Source organism: Drosophila miranda, chromosome 2, assembly GCF_003369915.1.
Source record: "Drosophila miranda strain MSH22 chromosome 2, D.miranda_PacBio2.1, whole genome shotgun sequence".
Classification (NCBI taxonomy): domain Eukaryota; kingdom Metazoa; phylum Arthropoda; class Insecta; order Diptera; family Drosophilidae; genus Drosophila; species Drosophila miranda.
The window spans coordinates 32,089,189-32,106,052 of NC_046675.1; the positions used below are offsets into that span (position 1 = coordinate 32,089,189).

General features: G+C 43.7%; 1 protein-coding gene across 1 annotated transcript; it reads left to right on the forward strand.

Moving 5' to 3' along the window:
• The first annotated feature begins 7,578 nt into the window (after positions 1-7,578).
• On the forward strand, positions 7,579-11,999 carry LOC108157518. Its single transcript, XM_017289621.2, has 6 exons — positions 7,579-9,421; positions 9,494-9,648; positions 10,991-11,099; positions 11,160-11,383; positions 11,447-11,564; positions 11,622-11,999. Exons 1-6 carry the CDS (start codon positions 8,530-8,532, stop codon positions 11,870-11,872), a joined length of 1,749 nt encoding a protein of 582 aa, XP_017145110.1. The 5' UTR covers positions 7,579-8,529; the 3' UTR covers positions 11,873-11,999.
• Positions 12,000-16,864: the final 4,865 nt, after the last annotated feature.

Sequence of the window (16,864 nt, forward strand, 5' to 3'; positions counted from 1 at the left end):
CACTTAATGGGGAAGATTCATGGTTAAAAATCGTAGTATAACCAAGAAGTCAATTCAGTCTACCTGTACACTGCTCCTCCAGCTATCGAATGGCTATTGTAGGGTTGCTTTTGTTGATTTCTCACTCTTCCTACTATCGATACAGCCTTCGTTAAGCCTTGCTCATTTCTCAGCCAAATGAGCACCACCTGCAAGACCATAATCTTCTTTAATAAGTCACAATATGGCCAAGAAGTTAATCAATAATACCAGTAGCCATAAATTCGAGGCGCCTGGATATCGACTGATGGCTGATGGCTATCAAAGGCGCCAGCGGCGGCTGCAGTCACCAGAATGTCAACGGTTTAGTAAATAAGCAACAGCAACAGCCTCTGGCCAGATGGGGAGCAGGCGGCGCGCGACTGCAATTAAAAGAAAAATAAAAGAAAAAGGGAAGCCAAGTGCGGCAAAGATCGACTCAGAGATCAGTCAGAGCAGAGGTCTCCCCGATGATGTGGCTGTCGTCGTCGTTGTCGTTGTTGTCGTCGTGTGCGACAGGAGCTGATTGTCGTCGTTGCGAGCTGCAGCAGATCCGAATCAGAATCGGAATCAGAATCAGCATCGAAATCAGCGTCGACACTGCGATATTTGAGTCTCGGGTCTGCAGAATTATGATCGATTTATTATGCGACAACAAGCGACGGGGCAACAGGAACAGCAACGGGCAACAGGGCGGCAGGGCGACAAGAGACGGCAGCGACATGGCTAACGACAACACAGACATGGCCAAGTGGCTGTGACAGGTTTGGGGGCTCCGTCTTGGATGGAGCTGCTCTTCTCTCGGGTTCTTGGCCCACAGAATATGCGCAAGACATTGATTTTCGCCAGGTAATGAGGCAACTCATTAATCATTTTTTCGTTGCGCACACAGCCGACGCCACAGCAGACACTGGCTGCGGGGATTATGTTGCTTGCAACAGGCGGCGGCACACACACACACCACACACACACTGCAACGGCAACTGTTGCTTTGGCTGCTGCTGCTGGTGGCTCTGACGGAATGTTGGCAACATGTTGGGGCATGCAGCCGCAGCCGCTGGCTGGGATCGGGACAGCTGCAGCATCACCAGCAGCTTCTCATCTCCCTCTCTCTCTCTCTCCCGTTCTCTCTCTGTCTCTTGGTGCCACCGCCTGGCTGCTGCTGCTGCTGCTGTCTGCTGTCTGCTGTCTTCTCTTCTTGTTCTCTGCTTGATTTTGTTAACCTTTTGACCATTTGAAGTTATTTTTGTATGCTTTACTGCCAATTTGGTGGTCATTGGCCATTCACTTGACTTGCGCCTGTTGCCTGCTTGTCCGCCTGTCTCTGCGGTTGCTCTTTTGGCACACAACGACGCACCATGTCTGACAGTTTGGCCGATTGCCTGCCTCCCTGACTGCCTCTGCCCCTGCCTCTTGGCCGCTTGTGGCCTCTGTCGTGCGTTGCCTTCGCGGTCGCGGTCATCTCCTGGCTGGCTTGTGGCACACACACACACAGACAGACAGCACGGCTGCCAGGATGGCAGATTGAATGATGCTGCAGCGGGTCCGGTATGGTCTGGTCTGGTCCGCTCTGGTGGTTCCAATGAATGCTCTATAGATGGAAGTGGAGTGTGTTTAAGAGTTCAGTGTTAGAATTTAGTCATATTTAATTAGTTAAAACCTACTACAAATCGGAGGGGAAGGACTCTACTTAGCAGTTGAAGCTTTTTATGTCCTAAGAGATCGATTTAAATCCATTATTCCTATGGTATTTATATGATATAGTCTGCCGATATGGATAAACCTTTACTGGAATGTAAGAAATGGTTGAATTCATTGCAAATGTTTACAAAAACTTATGCTCCGAACGATCCTTGCTCTGAAAACTAGTTCCAAGCGATCCTGAGATATAATAAACCGATTCGGGCATGGCCTAGTCGACTCCTTAGTTGATACTAATCCAGAAAATATACACTTTAGAGCTCCAAATAGATAGATTCCTTCCTTTCGTCGGAATTATAATACACCTCCTTAAGAAGGGTATCCTTTCTGTACAGGGTATACACTGCCGAGCACCTGCGTTGGCCTATTGCACTTGTCTCTCGTCGCACAGTTTGTGGCCACAGCTTGTAAATGCTTGTCGTCGTCGCTTGGCCGTTTTGGGGGCCATTAGCCTTCGCCTTTGGGCCATTCGCACAGGCACACGCACTCCAATCCGTACACGACGAAAATTTCTGGCAAAATTTCTTCATTTCCTCCTGCAGTTGTTGGCAATTATTTATAGTTTTTTCCTGATGTATTCAATTTATTATGCAGATGCACAGGTAGAGACATTTGTTGTTAGAAAGTTTCTGGGGCGGGCACTTCGAACATATTGGGAGGTAATTCTTTGCAAAGAACGAGGAAGTTCTGTAGATTTATGGGCTCTTGATATTCCCATTTGATTAACGATGTTGCACACACTTAACCGATCGTTGGCTCTATCAAAATCCACTTAAAGTTCATCACACTTCGGGTGGTAATTAATTACAGCAGAAAAACCCCCATATCCCCATACCCATCTCCTCGGTAATTAAGAGACAACTTAATTTTGAAGGTTGGCCAGGCAGCCAGCGATCGGCATGCAATTTTCCATGCATTAAAAGTTTAAAGGCCAGAAGCAGGCAGCAGCAGCAGCAGAATCACTAGACAAAAACATTTTCTAATTTATTAATATGTTTAAAAGTTGGCGTCTTGGACACAAGACCACAAAAAAAATTGTATTTAACAAACAAGCGATCGACTGACAGCTAACATAGATCGCCATGGACCATTAGAAAGCGATTAGATAGCGATACAGATACTCGATGCAGCGGTAGATATCCCCCGAAAGACATATGTAGCCCACGAGCAGGCGATCCACCGCCGCCGCCGAAACAATGTCCCCCCGGGATACCCCCCGGGATACCCCCCAGGCTAACCCCCCTGGCTAATGCTAAAAGTCGAACGAACAATGGCAGCTAAACATGGCATGGTTAACAGTTTAATTTTCCTCCTCCTCCTTCTCCTTCGAGCGAGAGGTAGAGGGAGACAAACAAAAAATGCCGCTACATGCGGATACTTAATGTATCAGCCAGATACGTAACAGAGACAACAACAAAAAAAAAAAACCTATATAAAATACCGCTCTCAATCTCAGGACTAAACAAAAGCAAATCTAAACAGCAAGAAGGAAAAAACACCAACTGCAGTTATCGCTCATTATGGATCGCTTGATCAATGGCTTGCAGGAGAGAGAGGGAGAGATCTCCCCCGAAAAAAAACGCACACAGACTCCCGTCTAGAGACTGGAGACTCCAGACTACAGAAAACAAAGGAGGCTTCAGGTCAGGCCAACAAGTGTTGGCCACAACGCACAACCCCAGGGGCCAGAGGCAAAAAGCCAGAGCCAAAAACGGTAACAATAAAGCAGCTTCCGCCTCGTATCCTTTTTGGGTCCTCATTTTGCATGGCCTGCTATGAAAAAAATGCGAAGCAATACTTACTATAATACCCGTTGAAAATTAGTCCAAAAACTGTAGGGTATAGCCCAAGACGCACTTTATAGGGCGCTACTTTTGGGTCTCAAGGGAGAAGCATGATCGGTTTAGCCTATACATCAGATGAGAGACATTTAGAGTTATTCTATCTATGTTCTGAAGCATTGAATCATTTACTTTTAAGTCAGAAATATACCACCTAAATATATGTGTATCCCTTATTCCTTATACCCTTTAAAGCTACCTTCATTTGTCTGCTACTCCCGTACCTTTGATCCCATTTCATTATGCTAATAAAGCATTTAATTAACGCACCATTTATGGGCATCAACCCGAGGAGCGAATGGAGTTTACTTTCCTTTGGCCCCCGCCTCAACCACATCCACGTCTCCATCTGCAACGCGACTCCCTCCTCTCTGGCGCGATCCACATCCTCATTCATATATAGTATCTCCATTGTGGTGCGTGCAGCGTATCGGCCAGCACAGAAAAACGCAGCTGCGGTTTAGGCGGCATTATGGCTAAGACCGCAGCAAAAAACCTTAAGCAAAGTAAAACAGAAACAAAAATGCGGTAACCGCAAATGTTTTGCTGTAATTTCTGGTGCCTTTTTTTCGCATAAACGTTTTCGATTTGGATGCAGATACAGATACACTTTTGAGATATACTTTCAATGCCCTGGCCTTCTGCCTTGCTGCTTCGGTTTTATTTTTTTGTTCGACTGCCAAATGACATTGAAATGAATAGGGTTTTTAGTCGATTTTGATTCACGCGAATGCGGCCAGAGATTCGTTTCGGTTGAGCAGATATATAGGAGGGCGGTTCTTGAAAGTTTTTGCTGCGATTTCTGGTTGTTTTTTGATATTGAAAGGCCCTGGGAATTGATTTATGAAGTCAGGGAACGTTTTAAAGGTAGTCAGGATATGTGTATCTCATGTCTGACAATATTTGTGGTCTCAAAATCAAGTAATTTCGCTTCTCAGGACTCAAACATTTTCTGTGCACAAAAATGCAAGAACCCATTGCATTCTATGCACATTTTCTCTAGCAAATCCTAAGTAGTTTTCTATGTCAGCGGCTCACATTACCCGCCCGATTTGGTGGCACTATAACCATTTTCCATATTCATAGCCAAACTCCAAAGCAACTCCCATAACCATACGCACAACTCCTCGCCAGCTGTCAAACGGAACAATGATAATTTCCCCAAACCAAAAACTGGCTTCTCCTCCTCCTCCTTCTAAAGCAAAAAAAAAAAAAAACAGAATCCAAGGAAACATTTTGGCCAGTACCGTTAGCGGGGCCATAACCCATCAATTATATTGTAATGATGTCTGGGTTCAGTTGAAGCTACTTCTTCGAATGCTACTTCTGCAGCCGCCGCTGCAGTCGCATCTTCAGAAATCATGAGCAACAGGAATGGCAACTGGAGAACATGCTCATTATCAACGGATGGATTGGGGGTACGAGGCACGAGGGGAGGGCATTAGAATGCCAACAGAGAGGGAGAGAGAGAGCTGCCAGTGACGAGCATTCAAGTTCGAAAAGGAAAACTACTTATAGCACTACTGATGAGAATCGCGCCCAGCCAAAATCCACGCAGCCTGACACTCGCTTTGGTATGTGGCATACACTGCAAGAAAACACCCAAAAAGGTGTCCCTAAGATCGAGAAGGATGGGTGATCATTCCTGATATTTTAAACAGATTTATTCAGAAGATTCCAGTACTCTTCGGACTTTTCTCCATCTTTCAGTTTCAATTCCTCCTAGATGTATAGTGTTTTATTCCTGTGATATAATTTGGGATCTGTATATAGACATCTCTTTTTGAAGATCATCTCAAGCCCCATTAGAAATAAAATACTTTGATCAGAATTGGTGGAAGATGTAAAGAAATCCTATGTCCTTCCTAGGAGTGTGATCATCGCCTGCTATTTTGTACCCTCTAAGACACAGTTCCCTTTTGGTCATGTGAGGTAGAGGCGTCTGCCAGCCTCAGAGCCCGTCGCACTTAGGCCTGTTTCGGACCGTTGTGATACCGCTTGGGATCTTTCCCTTCCTACGTGTATGCCATCCAGATGCTCTCACAAAGTTAGCGATCTTCCTGTGACATCCTGTGACTTCCTGTGTAGAAATCTCCGAAGTGTCATTTATAAAGGCCGAGTCCCTCTAACGAAACACAGAAGTATCCAGATCCAGTAAAATCCACAGCAGAGACAGCCTTTAAAAATGACTGAAATGGGGAATGAATTTAACAATGAATCAAAGCATCTGGTTGTATTTCGATACTCAATCGTTCCCTTCGTTTATTCCAGTGTATATCCCAAGCCTCTGTGTTGCATTTGCATTCGAGTGTCCACTAAATGTCAATTAAGTGGGCTTTAACCACAGTCACAGTCCGCAGTCCACAGTCCATGGTCCAGAGGCAGTTTGATTTGGTCACCACTTCCCTGAGTCCCAGAGTCCCTGATTCCCCTCCCTCTCTGGATGATGGTCTCCAACTGCGATTTCCACTTTGCTTACTACAAATACAGAACAGAACATAACATAACATGAAGTAATAGCAATAACAATATTGTCTACACACACACACACACACGGCTTCTACCATCGTCTGCTTTTGCGTCTGTCTGTTGCTGGGGCTTTTGGTGGAGTGGAGGTGGTGGAGACGGTGTCTCCTCCAAGAAGATGGCTGGAACTATCATCATCATCATTATTATCATTATTATGATCATCTGCATGTGTGAGCCTCTCCCAGTGGCGGCTCCCTTTGTCATTTTGTGGCATGACGCATGCGTAACGTTCGATTTGATTCAATTAATGGATGGGAATTGTCTGTACGTGTGGTTTGATTGGGTTTGGAATCTCGGTTCGAGTTCTGTTCTCTGTTCTCTGGGCTCCGTTTGCTTTTCTTTCCTTTGTGGTCTCTGATCTAAGCAGACTTTGAGGCAGACTTTGATGCAGACTTTTCTGTGGATGGCTGTTGCATGTGGCAGATGTAGCAGAATCTACAGTGGAGTTGAGTGCAGTGTAGTGCTGTGTAAACAAGCAAAGTGTTGCTGCAAGGAGAAGAGTTTCAGAGACTTGTAAGAGTTTTAATGTGTACAAAATTGTAATTTCTTAAAGCAAGAGGCTGTTGCTTATTATAAATTTAAGATTTATTTAATGATTATTTATTCGTTAAAATTCCCATAGCAGTTAAAGCGGGGTATTTATAGCCTTTAAATTTCAAAGGAACAGCCAAAAATTGTTCTACTTCTGAGGTTGCCTCTATAGCGCTTTTGCCTCTGTTCTAAGGATATTTCTGTACCAAGAGACTCTCCTCCAGAGTATTTAAAAGAATCTCTAGTGTAAACCCGACGTTCACATACTAAGAGGCTATAGCTGATCTAAAGATCACTTTCTTTTCGATTATCTGAGATATATGAACCCCTTAGAACACTCCGACTCTATGATATCGCTCCAACAACACACGTTCTGTGGCTCCCTGCTAATTGATTGAGTGCATAATAATTGGTAGCTCTCATGATTAATTGCAATTTTATTCCACAATCACGAAATGCCAAATACGCCCCGAACAATGCCCAACTTCCATTAAAAACTCCACTCGTAATGATTATCTTTAAGACTAAACGCCCGCATTGTCGCGTCTAATATATCCACTTTTAAGCAACAGAAAATACTCGTACACCGACGACTGGCACATCATATTTGCCATAGACATAGACAGTTGTTTTATTTGTCAAGTGTGCAATTATTTATAGTTGGGAGACGACGCCAACGCCAACGCCAAAGCCAATTGCAGGCAGGCAGCAGCTGGGACTGGTACTGCGACTGGGGTTTTAGCCAACTATGCATTGTTGTTGCCTGCATAATAATACCAATTTCAGTTGGATCTCCGACTGTCGCTCGTCGAACAATTAACAATTTTTAACCTTGTTGTGCATGATGCATGTGTCTATGATCATCTCTCTGTGGATTCCATGATGATCATCGTTCAGTGGCTTGCATGATGATCATCATCTCTGGTATGCCGCGATGATGATGCACCACTTGGTTCGTGTGCATAAAAACTGCTGCTAAATTGTTTCGGATTTTTAGTCTGTGGCACTTGCATACTTAGCTTCTCGCCTCTTGAGTGCTCTTTCGATTTCCATTTCGATTTTGCAATTGAAATGATTTCGCGTTTGAAGATTTCGATATCATATTGATGCTTCATATTGCAAAATGCATTTCCATTTGCATAATCGATGGCTGATTGCCGATTGCCATGTGGCGTCTGTTGTGGCCTGTCGTCTGGCATAATTAATTATGAAAGTTTTAATTGATTTTCAAATGCGTTCCATCGAAATTTATGCATCGTTATACGTTATACGATATTCTCGTTAGCATTTGAGCAGATTTTAGCAAAACTAAGATGACATCGATGGGGCTTAAATAAGGTTTTGCGTTTCACAAGTGGTGTATCATAAGTTTGTGGCTCGAAAAATATTGATGCCACTTGGTTTCTTTATAGAAACTGCAATTGTAGTGGTTTACTCTAACATTAAACTCTACAGAAATTCCCTCAAGATTCTTCAACGACACATGTGCCTCGACAAAAACGTTTCGAATTGGTTTTCCATCGTTTCTTAAGCTGCTGCTCTGGAGAAACAGAACACTAAATTCAAAATTCAACTAAAGTCAAAATTCTTGCCATGGCCCTTTAATCCACGTAGGAAAGTACTAAACCAAGATATAAACTTAACAGAAACTATCCCCATTCCCCCCAAAGACTGCAAGCCCAACATTTGGCCTGTTAACAGCCTGTTGAAACAGCAACACCACCCCACACCACGCCACACTCTCCCCCAGAAGAGTGGTCGGTCTTCCAACATTACAGAAGTGCAATCAGAGTAGCGTGACTTTGTTTTTCTTTTGCTGTTTGGCTGGCACAAAAAGTGAAGGTTGAAAAATCTCTGGAAAGGCAACAATTAATGCTCTGATAAAGACAGAAAGAAAGAAAGACCACAGATGTGGTGGCATGTGGCATGTGGCAGATGCAACTGGCGACAGTCGCTGATTGAAGTTCCGTTAATAATGTTGTCGAAGCGTTGCAATGCCTCGATAAGAGCTCTCGTTTTGACGCTATATTATGTGGGCGTGGTGGTAGCCATCGTCGGTGGCACTGACGATTTTGTGACCATGGGAATGCGAAGGAGTAGGCGTGGCCCAACGATCACGGAGCGTCCTGGTGGCATGGTAATGGAGGGCATTGGTTTCCAGTACACGATGCGCTACCAGCCGGGGTTCCATCTGCACAAACTGTTCGCCCAGCCGCAGGAGGAGGAGCCACCAGCAGCGTCATCGACAGAGATGCCCATGGCAACACCAGAGCCCCCAGCACCGCCGCCAGAGCCCACTCCAGAGGAGGACCCGGACGAGCCAGAGCCCACGATACCCATGCGCACGACATCCGCACCTGTGGAGCCCCTGCCCGAGGAAGTATCGCCCTCACCACCGCCAGGAACGGATGAGATGATGCCCAGTCCGACGCCTCCTCCGATTCCTCCGCCAGAGATGAAGCCCACCAAAAGACCAACGATGAGGCCACCTCCGGGGCCTCCTATGTTGCCGTCCAGCACCAAGACCTCCATTATGCAGCCCCAGCAGACGATCAAGAACCTCCTCTTTGGCTCCCCCATCGAAGCGAATCTCATACTGAAGCAACCGAGTGCCCCCAAGTCGCGGGGCAAAGGCTTTCTCAGCCTGTTCGAGGTGATCAAGTTTCCCAACACCAAATGCAGCGTCTCCATGGGCGACATACGCACCATGGAGGGTGTGTGCTACCACGAGTTCGAGTGCAAGAGCCTGGGTGGCATTCCCACCGAAAGCTGTGCCGAGGGCGTGGGCGTCTGCTGTGTCTGTGAGTGAAAGTTGCCACAAGTCCGAGGATCCCACAAATGCATTTGCATCTAATTTCTATCTACTTTCGCAGTTGTCAACGGATGTGGCGATGTCACCGGCCAGCAGATCGTTTACTTCGAGAGCCCCAACTATCCGAATGCAGTGCGGGAGATGATGATCTGTGTGCTGATCCTCAATGTGCGGAAGGGAGTGCAGCAGATGAGATTGGATTTTCAAATGTTTGAGGTGGGTTTTGGAGAGATTACTAAGAGATCTTGCTAAAGAGATCTTTAAGAGGAGAACTTAAGAGGATCGTTGATCAACAGGCTTTTATGCCATGAATATCATTGGTCTCTGCTTCCCTTAGGTATTAGAAAGCGATCTTTATTCAAAGAACCACTAGATCACAGTTGTGTAGTTCAAGAACCACCCATAGATCAAATGATACTGGTTATACCCGATACTCAAAATGAGTATTGGGGTATATTAGATTTGTGGTAAAAGTGGATGTGTGTAACGTCCAGAAGGAATCGTTTCCGACCCCATAAAGTATATATATGCTTGATCAGCATCAATAGCCGAGTCGATTGAGCCCTGTCTGTCTGTCCGTCCGTCCGTCTGTCCGTCCCCTTCAGCGCCTAGTGCTCAAAGACTATAAGAGCTAGAGCCACGATGTTTTGGATCCAGACTTCTGTGATTTGTCACTGCTACAAAAATATTTCAAAACTTCGCCCCGCCCACTTCCGCCCCCACAAAGGACGAAAATCTGTGGCATCCACAATTTTAAAGATATGAGAAAACCAAAAACGTAGAATTGTAGAGAATGACCATATCTTTAAGACTGCGGAATCTGAATTGGATCGTATTATTATTATAGCCAGCATCAAGAGAACAATTTCATTTTTTCTCGCCCTCTCTCTCTCTAACACACACGTAGCATAGGCGGCTTTGCTTAGAGTAAAACATTAGCGCCTAGATCTCAGAGACTACAAAAGCTAGAGCAACCAAATTTGGTATCCACACTCCTAATAAATCGGACCGAGACGAGTTTGTTTCAAAATTTCGCCACACCCCCTTCCGCCCCCGCAAAGGACGAAAATCTGGGGATATTCAAAAATCTCAGAGACTATTAAGGCTAGAGTAACCAAATTTGGTATTCGCACTCCAGTTAGATCTTACTATAAAACGTGTATCTCAAAATTTCGCCCCACCCTCTTCCGCCCACACAAAGGACGAAAATCTGTTGCATACACAATATTACACATTCGAGAAAACTAAAAACGCAGAATCATTGATAATGACCATATCTATCAGATTGCTGAATCTGGATCAGATCAGATCATTTTTATAGCCAATAGGAACAAATCAATTTGCAGTGGCTACGCAGCGCCCGACGTCACGCTCAGACTGATTTTCTGTCTCTCTCGCACGCACTCTTTGTCGTGTCGTTTAATATTAGCGGCGTCTGCCGGAGGAGAGCCATACTGACTTAGTATCGGGTATAACTGTAGAGTTGCGGTGTCCGCAGCAACTCACAACGTTCCCCCTCGTTTTATAATCATCTTTTTGTATTTTTCTTCCCCTTTAGCTTAGTCGCCCAACCAATGGCGATTGTGTGGACGATCAGTTCATAGTTTCAGGCCATAATACCAATTTCCAGATACCCATACTCTGCGGCATTAACACGGGACAGCATAGTAAGTCCCATACCATCTATCAACACTCTCCACCTTCAATCTCTATCAATCTCTCTTCAGTTTACATCCACGTAGGCGACTCCAACGAGGGCAAAGTATATCTTTCTGTATTCGTAAAAGTCTCCAGTGGTGGACGTTCTTTCAACATCAAAGTCACCCAGGTGGAGGACGATCTGGCGCCCAATAATTGTCTGCAATATTTCACTGAAACAGAAGGAATTGTCAAGTCCTTTAACTACGATACAGATGGCTCCATTGTGGACAACAGAGAGGCTACATATTTTGTAAGTATTTTAAAGAAAAATTGGTTGATCTTTGGGTTTCCATAGATTCGATTTTCCTTTAAGAACAATCTAAATTATGCCATATGTCTGTCGCGTATGAAGAATGTCTGCAGCGTCAGCTACAACACAGAGCAATTGGGCGGCGACCAGCCAGACTTCCAAATTGTCAACAAAGATGAAGGTAAAGTCATGGACAAATCTCAAAGAATCCCCTATCAAAGAACTTTATTTTTTCCAGCCGAAAACGATCTCATTTCTGATGGCCAGGCGGGGGCTGGTATCTTCAATTGCCCTGACGACTTTATAGCCATCAATTCAGTGCCGTTGTGTGGCGAGAGGTTCAATGATGGCCGAGAGACTGAAGATTTTACGATGCATTCGACGGTGAGGGATACGGCCGCCGGTCCCATCATCCTGCCCTTTCGCACCGATGCCGAATATGTGGGTCGCGGTTTTCGTTTGCTCTACAGACAGGAACTGTGTGTCTGATCTGGGAATCATCGCCATCTCCATGTCGATTTCTAGTTCATAAGAGAGGCATATACACAGCACCATGGCTGATGGATGGATGGATGGATAGATGCCTTTCTGGCTTCAAATACAAAATTGAATCTTTTACGCTTTGGTCAAAACTTGGGGGCATTTGATTTTGTTATGGGAACGACATCCATATCCGTTGCTTTGCCAGCACTAGGCTGCTGCCCCCGTGTTAATGTGTTTTGTTGTTGTTGTGTGATTTGGTGGCTTAGTTTTGGCGCCGCCCACCCACCGTCACGTCATCACGTCACAGAAGGAGGCGTGTCCCGGTCTGGGTCCTCCGCAGGTTCGTAAGTTCACACACCATTCGGTTCTCCCTTCTCCCTTGCATTTGGAGGTTCCAGGTCCCCCAATCCGCGTTGGTGTTTGTTGACAGGTTTATTTCAAATTTTCACATCTACCAATAAAAAAAAAAATAGATAGATACTATGACGAAATCTATAACTTGCCGCATCGCCATAGCGACGACGACTCCTCTATTGCGATTTCTATGCTTAAATTTGTAATAAATTTGATTTTTTCCTTTCGATTGCAACGGATGATGTGATTTTTTCTTACCCCTTCGTTTTTGGATCTCCAACTGTCTGTTTGTCTGTGTGTTCGTTGGTTCCGTGATAAAGTCACAATTAACCCACGCCTTTTTCGTAGCGGTACTCTTGTCGGTACATACATTTGCATATTATTTTGATTGTTTCGCGATTCGGTGGGGCTGAACCCGGGCGACATCATGACTATCTATCGCTTGGATGACTGACTGACTGTAAAAGTGTGCACTAGTCGTTCCTCTGGTAACACCAACAACTAGACCAAAGCAATCATCAACCAGAGCCAGAGCCAGAGCCAGAGCTGTGCTGTCTACAAAAACACCAACAACAAATTACTTCTCGACCAACAATAGACAAATGAAAGAAAACCCAAAAAACAACAAAGCATATTGCATGCAAAAGTTTTTTGAAGTTTGTCATCAAATGACGTTTTGCGGATACCTTTTCTGGGGACACACCAACTTTATGTCGACTCTGGCAAAGAGGGGCAAGCGGCACAGTGGGGCGAGGATACCAGAAAATTATGAAAGAATTAAAGGGAAGTATAGGATTGTGATAGCGCAGGAAACGAGATCAGAATTAGAGAGATTATATATTTATCTTATATCAAGAATAACAATTATAATAATAATTATACAGTAAAAATCAAAAATAATAATTATTCAATAAAAATCAAGAATAACAATTATAATAATAATTATACAGTAAAAATCAAAAATAATAATTATTCAATGAAAATCAAAAATAATAATTATTCAATAAAAATCAAGAATAACAATTATAATAATGATTATACAATAAAAATCAAAAATAATAATTATTCAATAAAAATCAAGAATAACAATTATAATAATAATTATACAATAAAAATCTAAAATAATAATTATTCAATAAAAATCAAGAATAACAATTATAATAATAATTATACAGTAAAAATCAAAAATAATAATTATTCAATAAAAATGAAGATTATTTAATCATATTTGTCTTATATATTTATCCAAGAATCCATAGACAGACCTATGGATAATATAATATGTTTTGGGATAATATATTTTTCGATAAATATTTCCCCTAGGTGAAAAACTGTACTAGAAACTTAGCTTTCAAATCAAGAGAGTTTTCTGTATCATTAATTCGTTTTAATTCTATAGCTCTGAAGCCCCATCCTTAACCAATCCCATCCCACTGTACAAGTTCCTCTCTCATTGCACACCAACGCCAGCCGTCACATAAATAAATAAAAACCGCAAGAAAAGCCAAGAAAATCAAAGAGGAAAAAAAGAGGGGATACAAAAATGGGTATAAAATAAAATAAAAATCCCTTCAGGGCGTAACGTGCACTACATTAGAAATTGAAAATCCACCGACACCGCCAGCCGCCAGACGACGACAAACAAAAAGACTTCAACGATGACGAGGACGTTGTCGGGCAAGAGACGACATCGACATCGAGACATCGTCGTTGAGGTTCAAAAGACAACATGAGAATCTTTTTGGCCAAAAGCAAAAGCCCACAAAAAGGCAAAGCGCCGTTTGATGGAAATTAGGGAAACTGAAAATCATTTTTTGTTACCTTTTTGTTTCTTTTTTGGAGGTTTGGTTTTGGTTTTTTGGCCTGGTTTTGTTGGGGGTGTGGGAACCAAAAAGGGAACTGCAAGCGTGCATGGCAACGCCTTTTGTCACAGACTGTACCCTGCTGCACTGCATTTGCATAATTTAATCAATGGAATGAGAGAGAGGTGAAAACACAGCCATCATCAACACAGCAGAGCACAGCACAGCACAGCAGAGCACAGCACAGGCCATGCCATGCCATGCCATGTCGTGGTAATCAAAGTTAAATACCTGAAAGAAATCAAAGGAAATCTCTTGGAAATCTCAGGCAACACACTTCATGGGGCTTTAATTGTCCCGCCGCGGCGGTTCGGTTCCACTCCAAGCCCCCAAAAAGCAGCCATCGAGGAGGCCTCCGCTCCACCAGTGGCATGCCGCACAGAGATCACAATCTCCGCCAGCGCGGAACAGATCAATGCAAGGGGCAGCAAGCGGGCAGCAATCAGATTGAAATGGACAAAATATTGGCAAAAATGCCAATAAATTTTTGACAAGACATTATACAAATGCTGTCTTTATTAAAAACAGACTCTGGACCACCGCTTGAGTTTTGTTAATTGCAGAGACTTATCGAACAAATACTCGTAAAATGCCAGCACCAGGACCAGCATTCGGCATGCGCCGGACCCGGACCCATACCCATACCCATACCCATACCCAGACCCAAATAAAGCGATCAACGAAACGATCGAAGATCTCTTTGGAATCTCTTGGAAGCTCCTTCTCCTACTGCTTCTCCTTATCGCTGGAAGTCTATCTAATGAGAGACTCCAAGTATTTCTTGTTTCTTCTTCAGCAATTAATTTATTAACTGGTTGGACAGTCGATCATTTGGCCATCGTTAATGGTTCTTTAAACGGCATGAGGTCCGGTCCGAGGATCGTGGCGGTCCTGGCTACGGGAGAGGTTTCCTCTCCTCTCTATTCAAATCCCAAAGATCGATCGGGCTCATAAAATGCTGGAGAGCCCTGTCGTAACTCAAAGTAATTAGTCATTGCGGCGATTAATGGAATGTGAATCATCAGAGTGATTCGATTCGGAGAGTTTGTCTTTAAAAGGATGCAAAAATTATTATTTTATTTAAGAAAAGCTTTAAATATCTATTGGAAAGAGGCTTTATTGATGTGGGAAGAGCATCTTTACTAGAGGTAGGAGATGGGATAATACTTTAGGGATATAATATCCATTATAACTGAATGTTAAATAAGTCCTGGATTAGTTTGAATATTTATAGAAGCGGCGTACCGGCTATCATGATCTCGAGGCACGTGTGCCTTTACAGAAAGCATTCCGATTGGTTTTTTATTTATAAAAGTTTGAGGACTCATCAAAATCTATCGAACAGTATGCTCCATTGCTCCATTCAGATGTGTACACACTGAAGCTTCCACAGAGGTGTCGTCGAGGCATGAATCAACAATCAATTTCCCTTCTAATGGGGCAGAAAACCCAAAGTGAGGCCATCAAAAACAAGTAAAATTAGGCACAAATTACAGAAATATATCACTGGATCCCAACCAGCCCTCTTGCAGATCTATTTCCAATTGCAGACCAAAAATAAAACGAGAGAGAGACACTTGACCCTTGGCCCAAAGATCCAGCAAAGACACTGCCACGACAATCATTATGGGGCCAGGGAATGCATTCGCAATGGATTATTATACATATGAGGAGGCACCCACTCCTTGAGCTCTGCGCTGACTTTGAAGAGTTAAGATGGGTTAAGACGGTGTGCCACGCGGTCTCCCTGGAAGGTAGTAACCAAAGTGACATCGCAGCGAACACATCAAGTGAGCATTTTATGATTCACGCTTGCATTTAAAATCTCATCTCATCGCCCCAAACAAATCGCAAACAAAACGTCTATGAAACGTAAGTACCCAAAAGCAGGGGGTACGGGCACGGGCACGGGTACGGGACTCTGGGGCTCAACTTCACGCCGTAATTAAACTGTCTTCTCGGTTTGTTGTGTGTGCACTCGTACTCGTACGAGTAGTACAAGCATTCAACCATTCAGCCGTCCAAAATCCATCCCCAAGTGCCATTTAAAGTTTCCTTTACTTAACAGATTCCCCTGTGCCCCCCACCTGTACGTTTACCTGATATGGAATACCCCCCTGTATTTGTGTCGTTTTTCACACTATTTTCTACTAATTTTAACGATTTTGTTTAACTCAACGACGAATCGGTTCAGAGTCTGAGATCTAAGGCATGGGATGGCGATGGAGACATGGCTTTGGGCCCAGCGTCTCTCTCTTTGGCCATTTTATTGCCGCACTTTTAGCACATTTCGCTGACGCTGTCGATGTCGCTGTCGCAGTCGCAGTCGTTGTGTTGGCCATTTATTTACATGTGTAAAAATGCTAAGTGCCTAAATGCCTCGTCGCTGCCACTTCGATGGCTGCGGAGTACTACAATGGAAATTGGCACATGGGAGATTTTTCTCTCAGTTTATGCTTGATTTGCTTCAGAAATTGAAAAAAACACTTGGGCTATGAAAAGTGAAAAGAAAGACTGGGAGGAGCAGAGAGAGAGAGAGAGAGAGAGAGATGCTAGAACTGCTTCAAAAATTCAGAAAGAAATCAGAATTTATTTTGAGGAATATATTTAACCAGTGTCGAGGCACACGTTCCTCGACATGAAGATACCCGAAAACCAGTTTCTGTGCATTCTATGAAAAGAAAGATAGGAAGGAGAGCCGGTAAGCCCCATTTAGACGTTCGATATTGTTTAAATCTGTTGAAGTGTTGTCTTAAGGAAGTTTTTAGTGCCAAAAAGTAAT

Bases quoted from the DNA above. Each gene is read 5' to 3' on its own strand.
- LOC108157518 (XM_017289621.2), top strand. From the start codon at position 8,530: ATGTGGTGGCATGTGGCATGTGGCAGATGCAACTGGCGACAGTCGCTG. The intron at 9,649-10,990 runs GTGGGTTTTGGA...CTTCCCCTTTAG, and splicing joins TGGATTTTCAAATGTTTGAG to CTTAGTCGCCCAACCAATGG. The intron at 11,100-11,159 runs GTAAGTCCCATA...ATCTCTCTTCAG, and splicing joins CATTAACACGGGACAGCATA to TTTACATCCACGTAGGCGAC.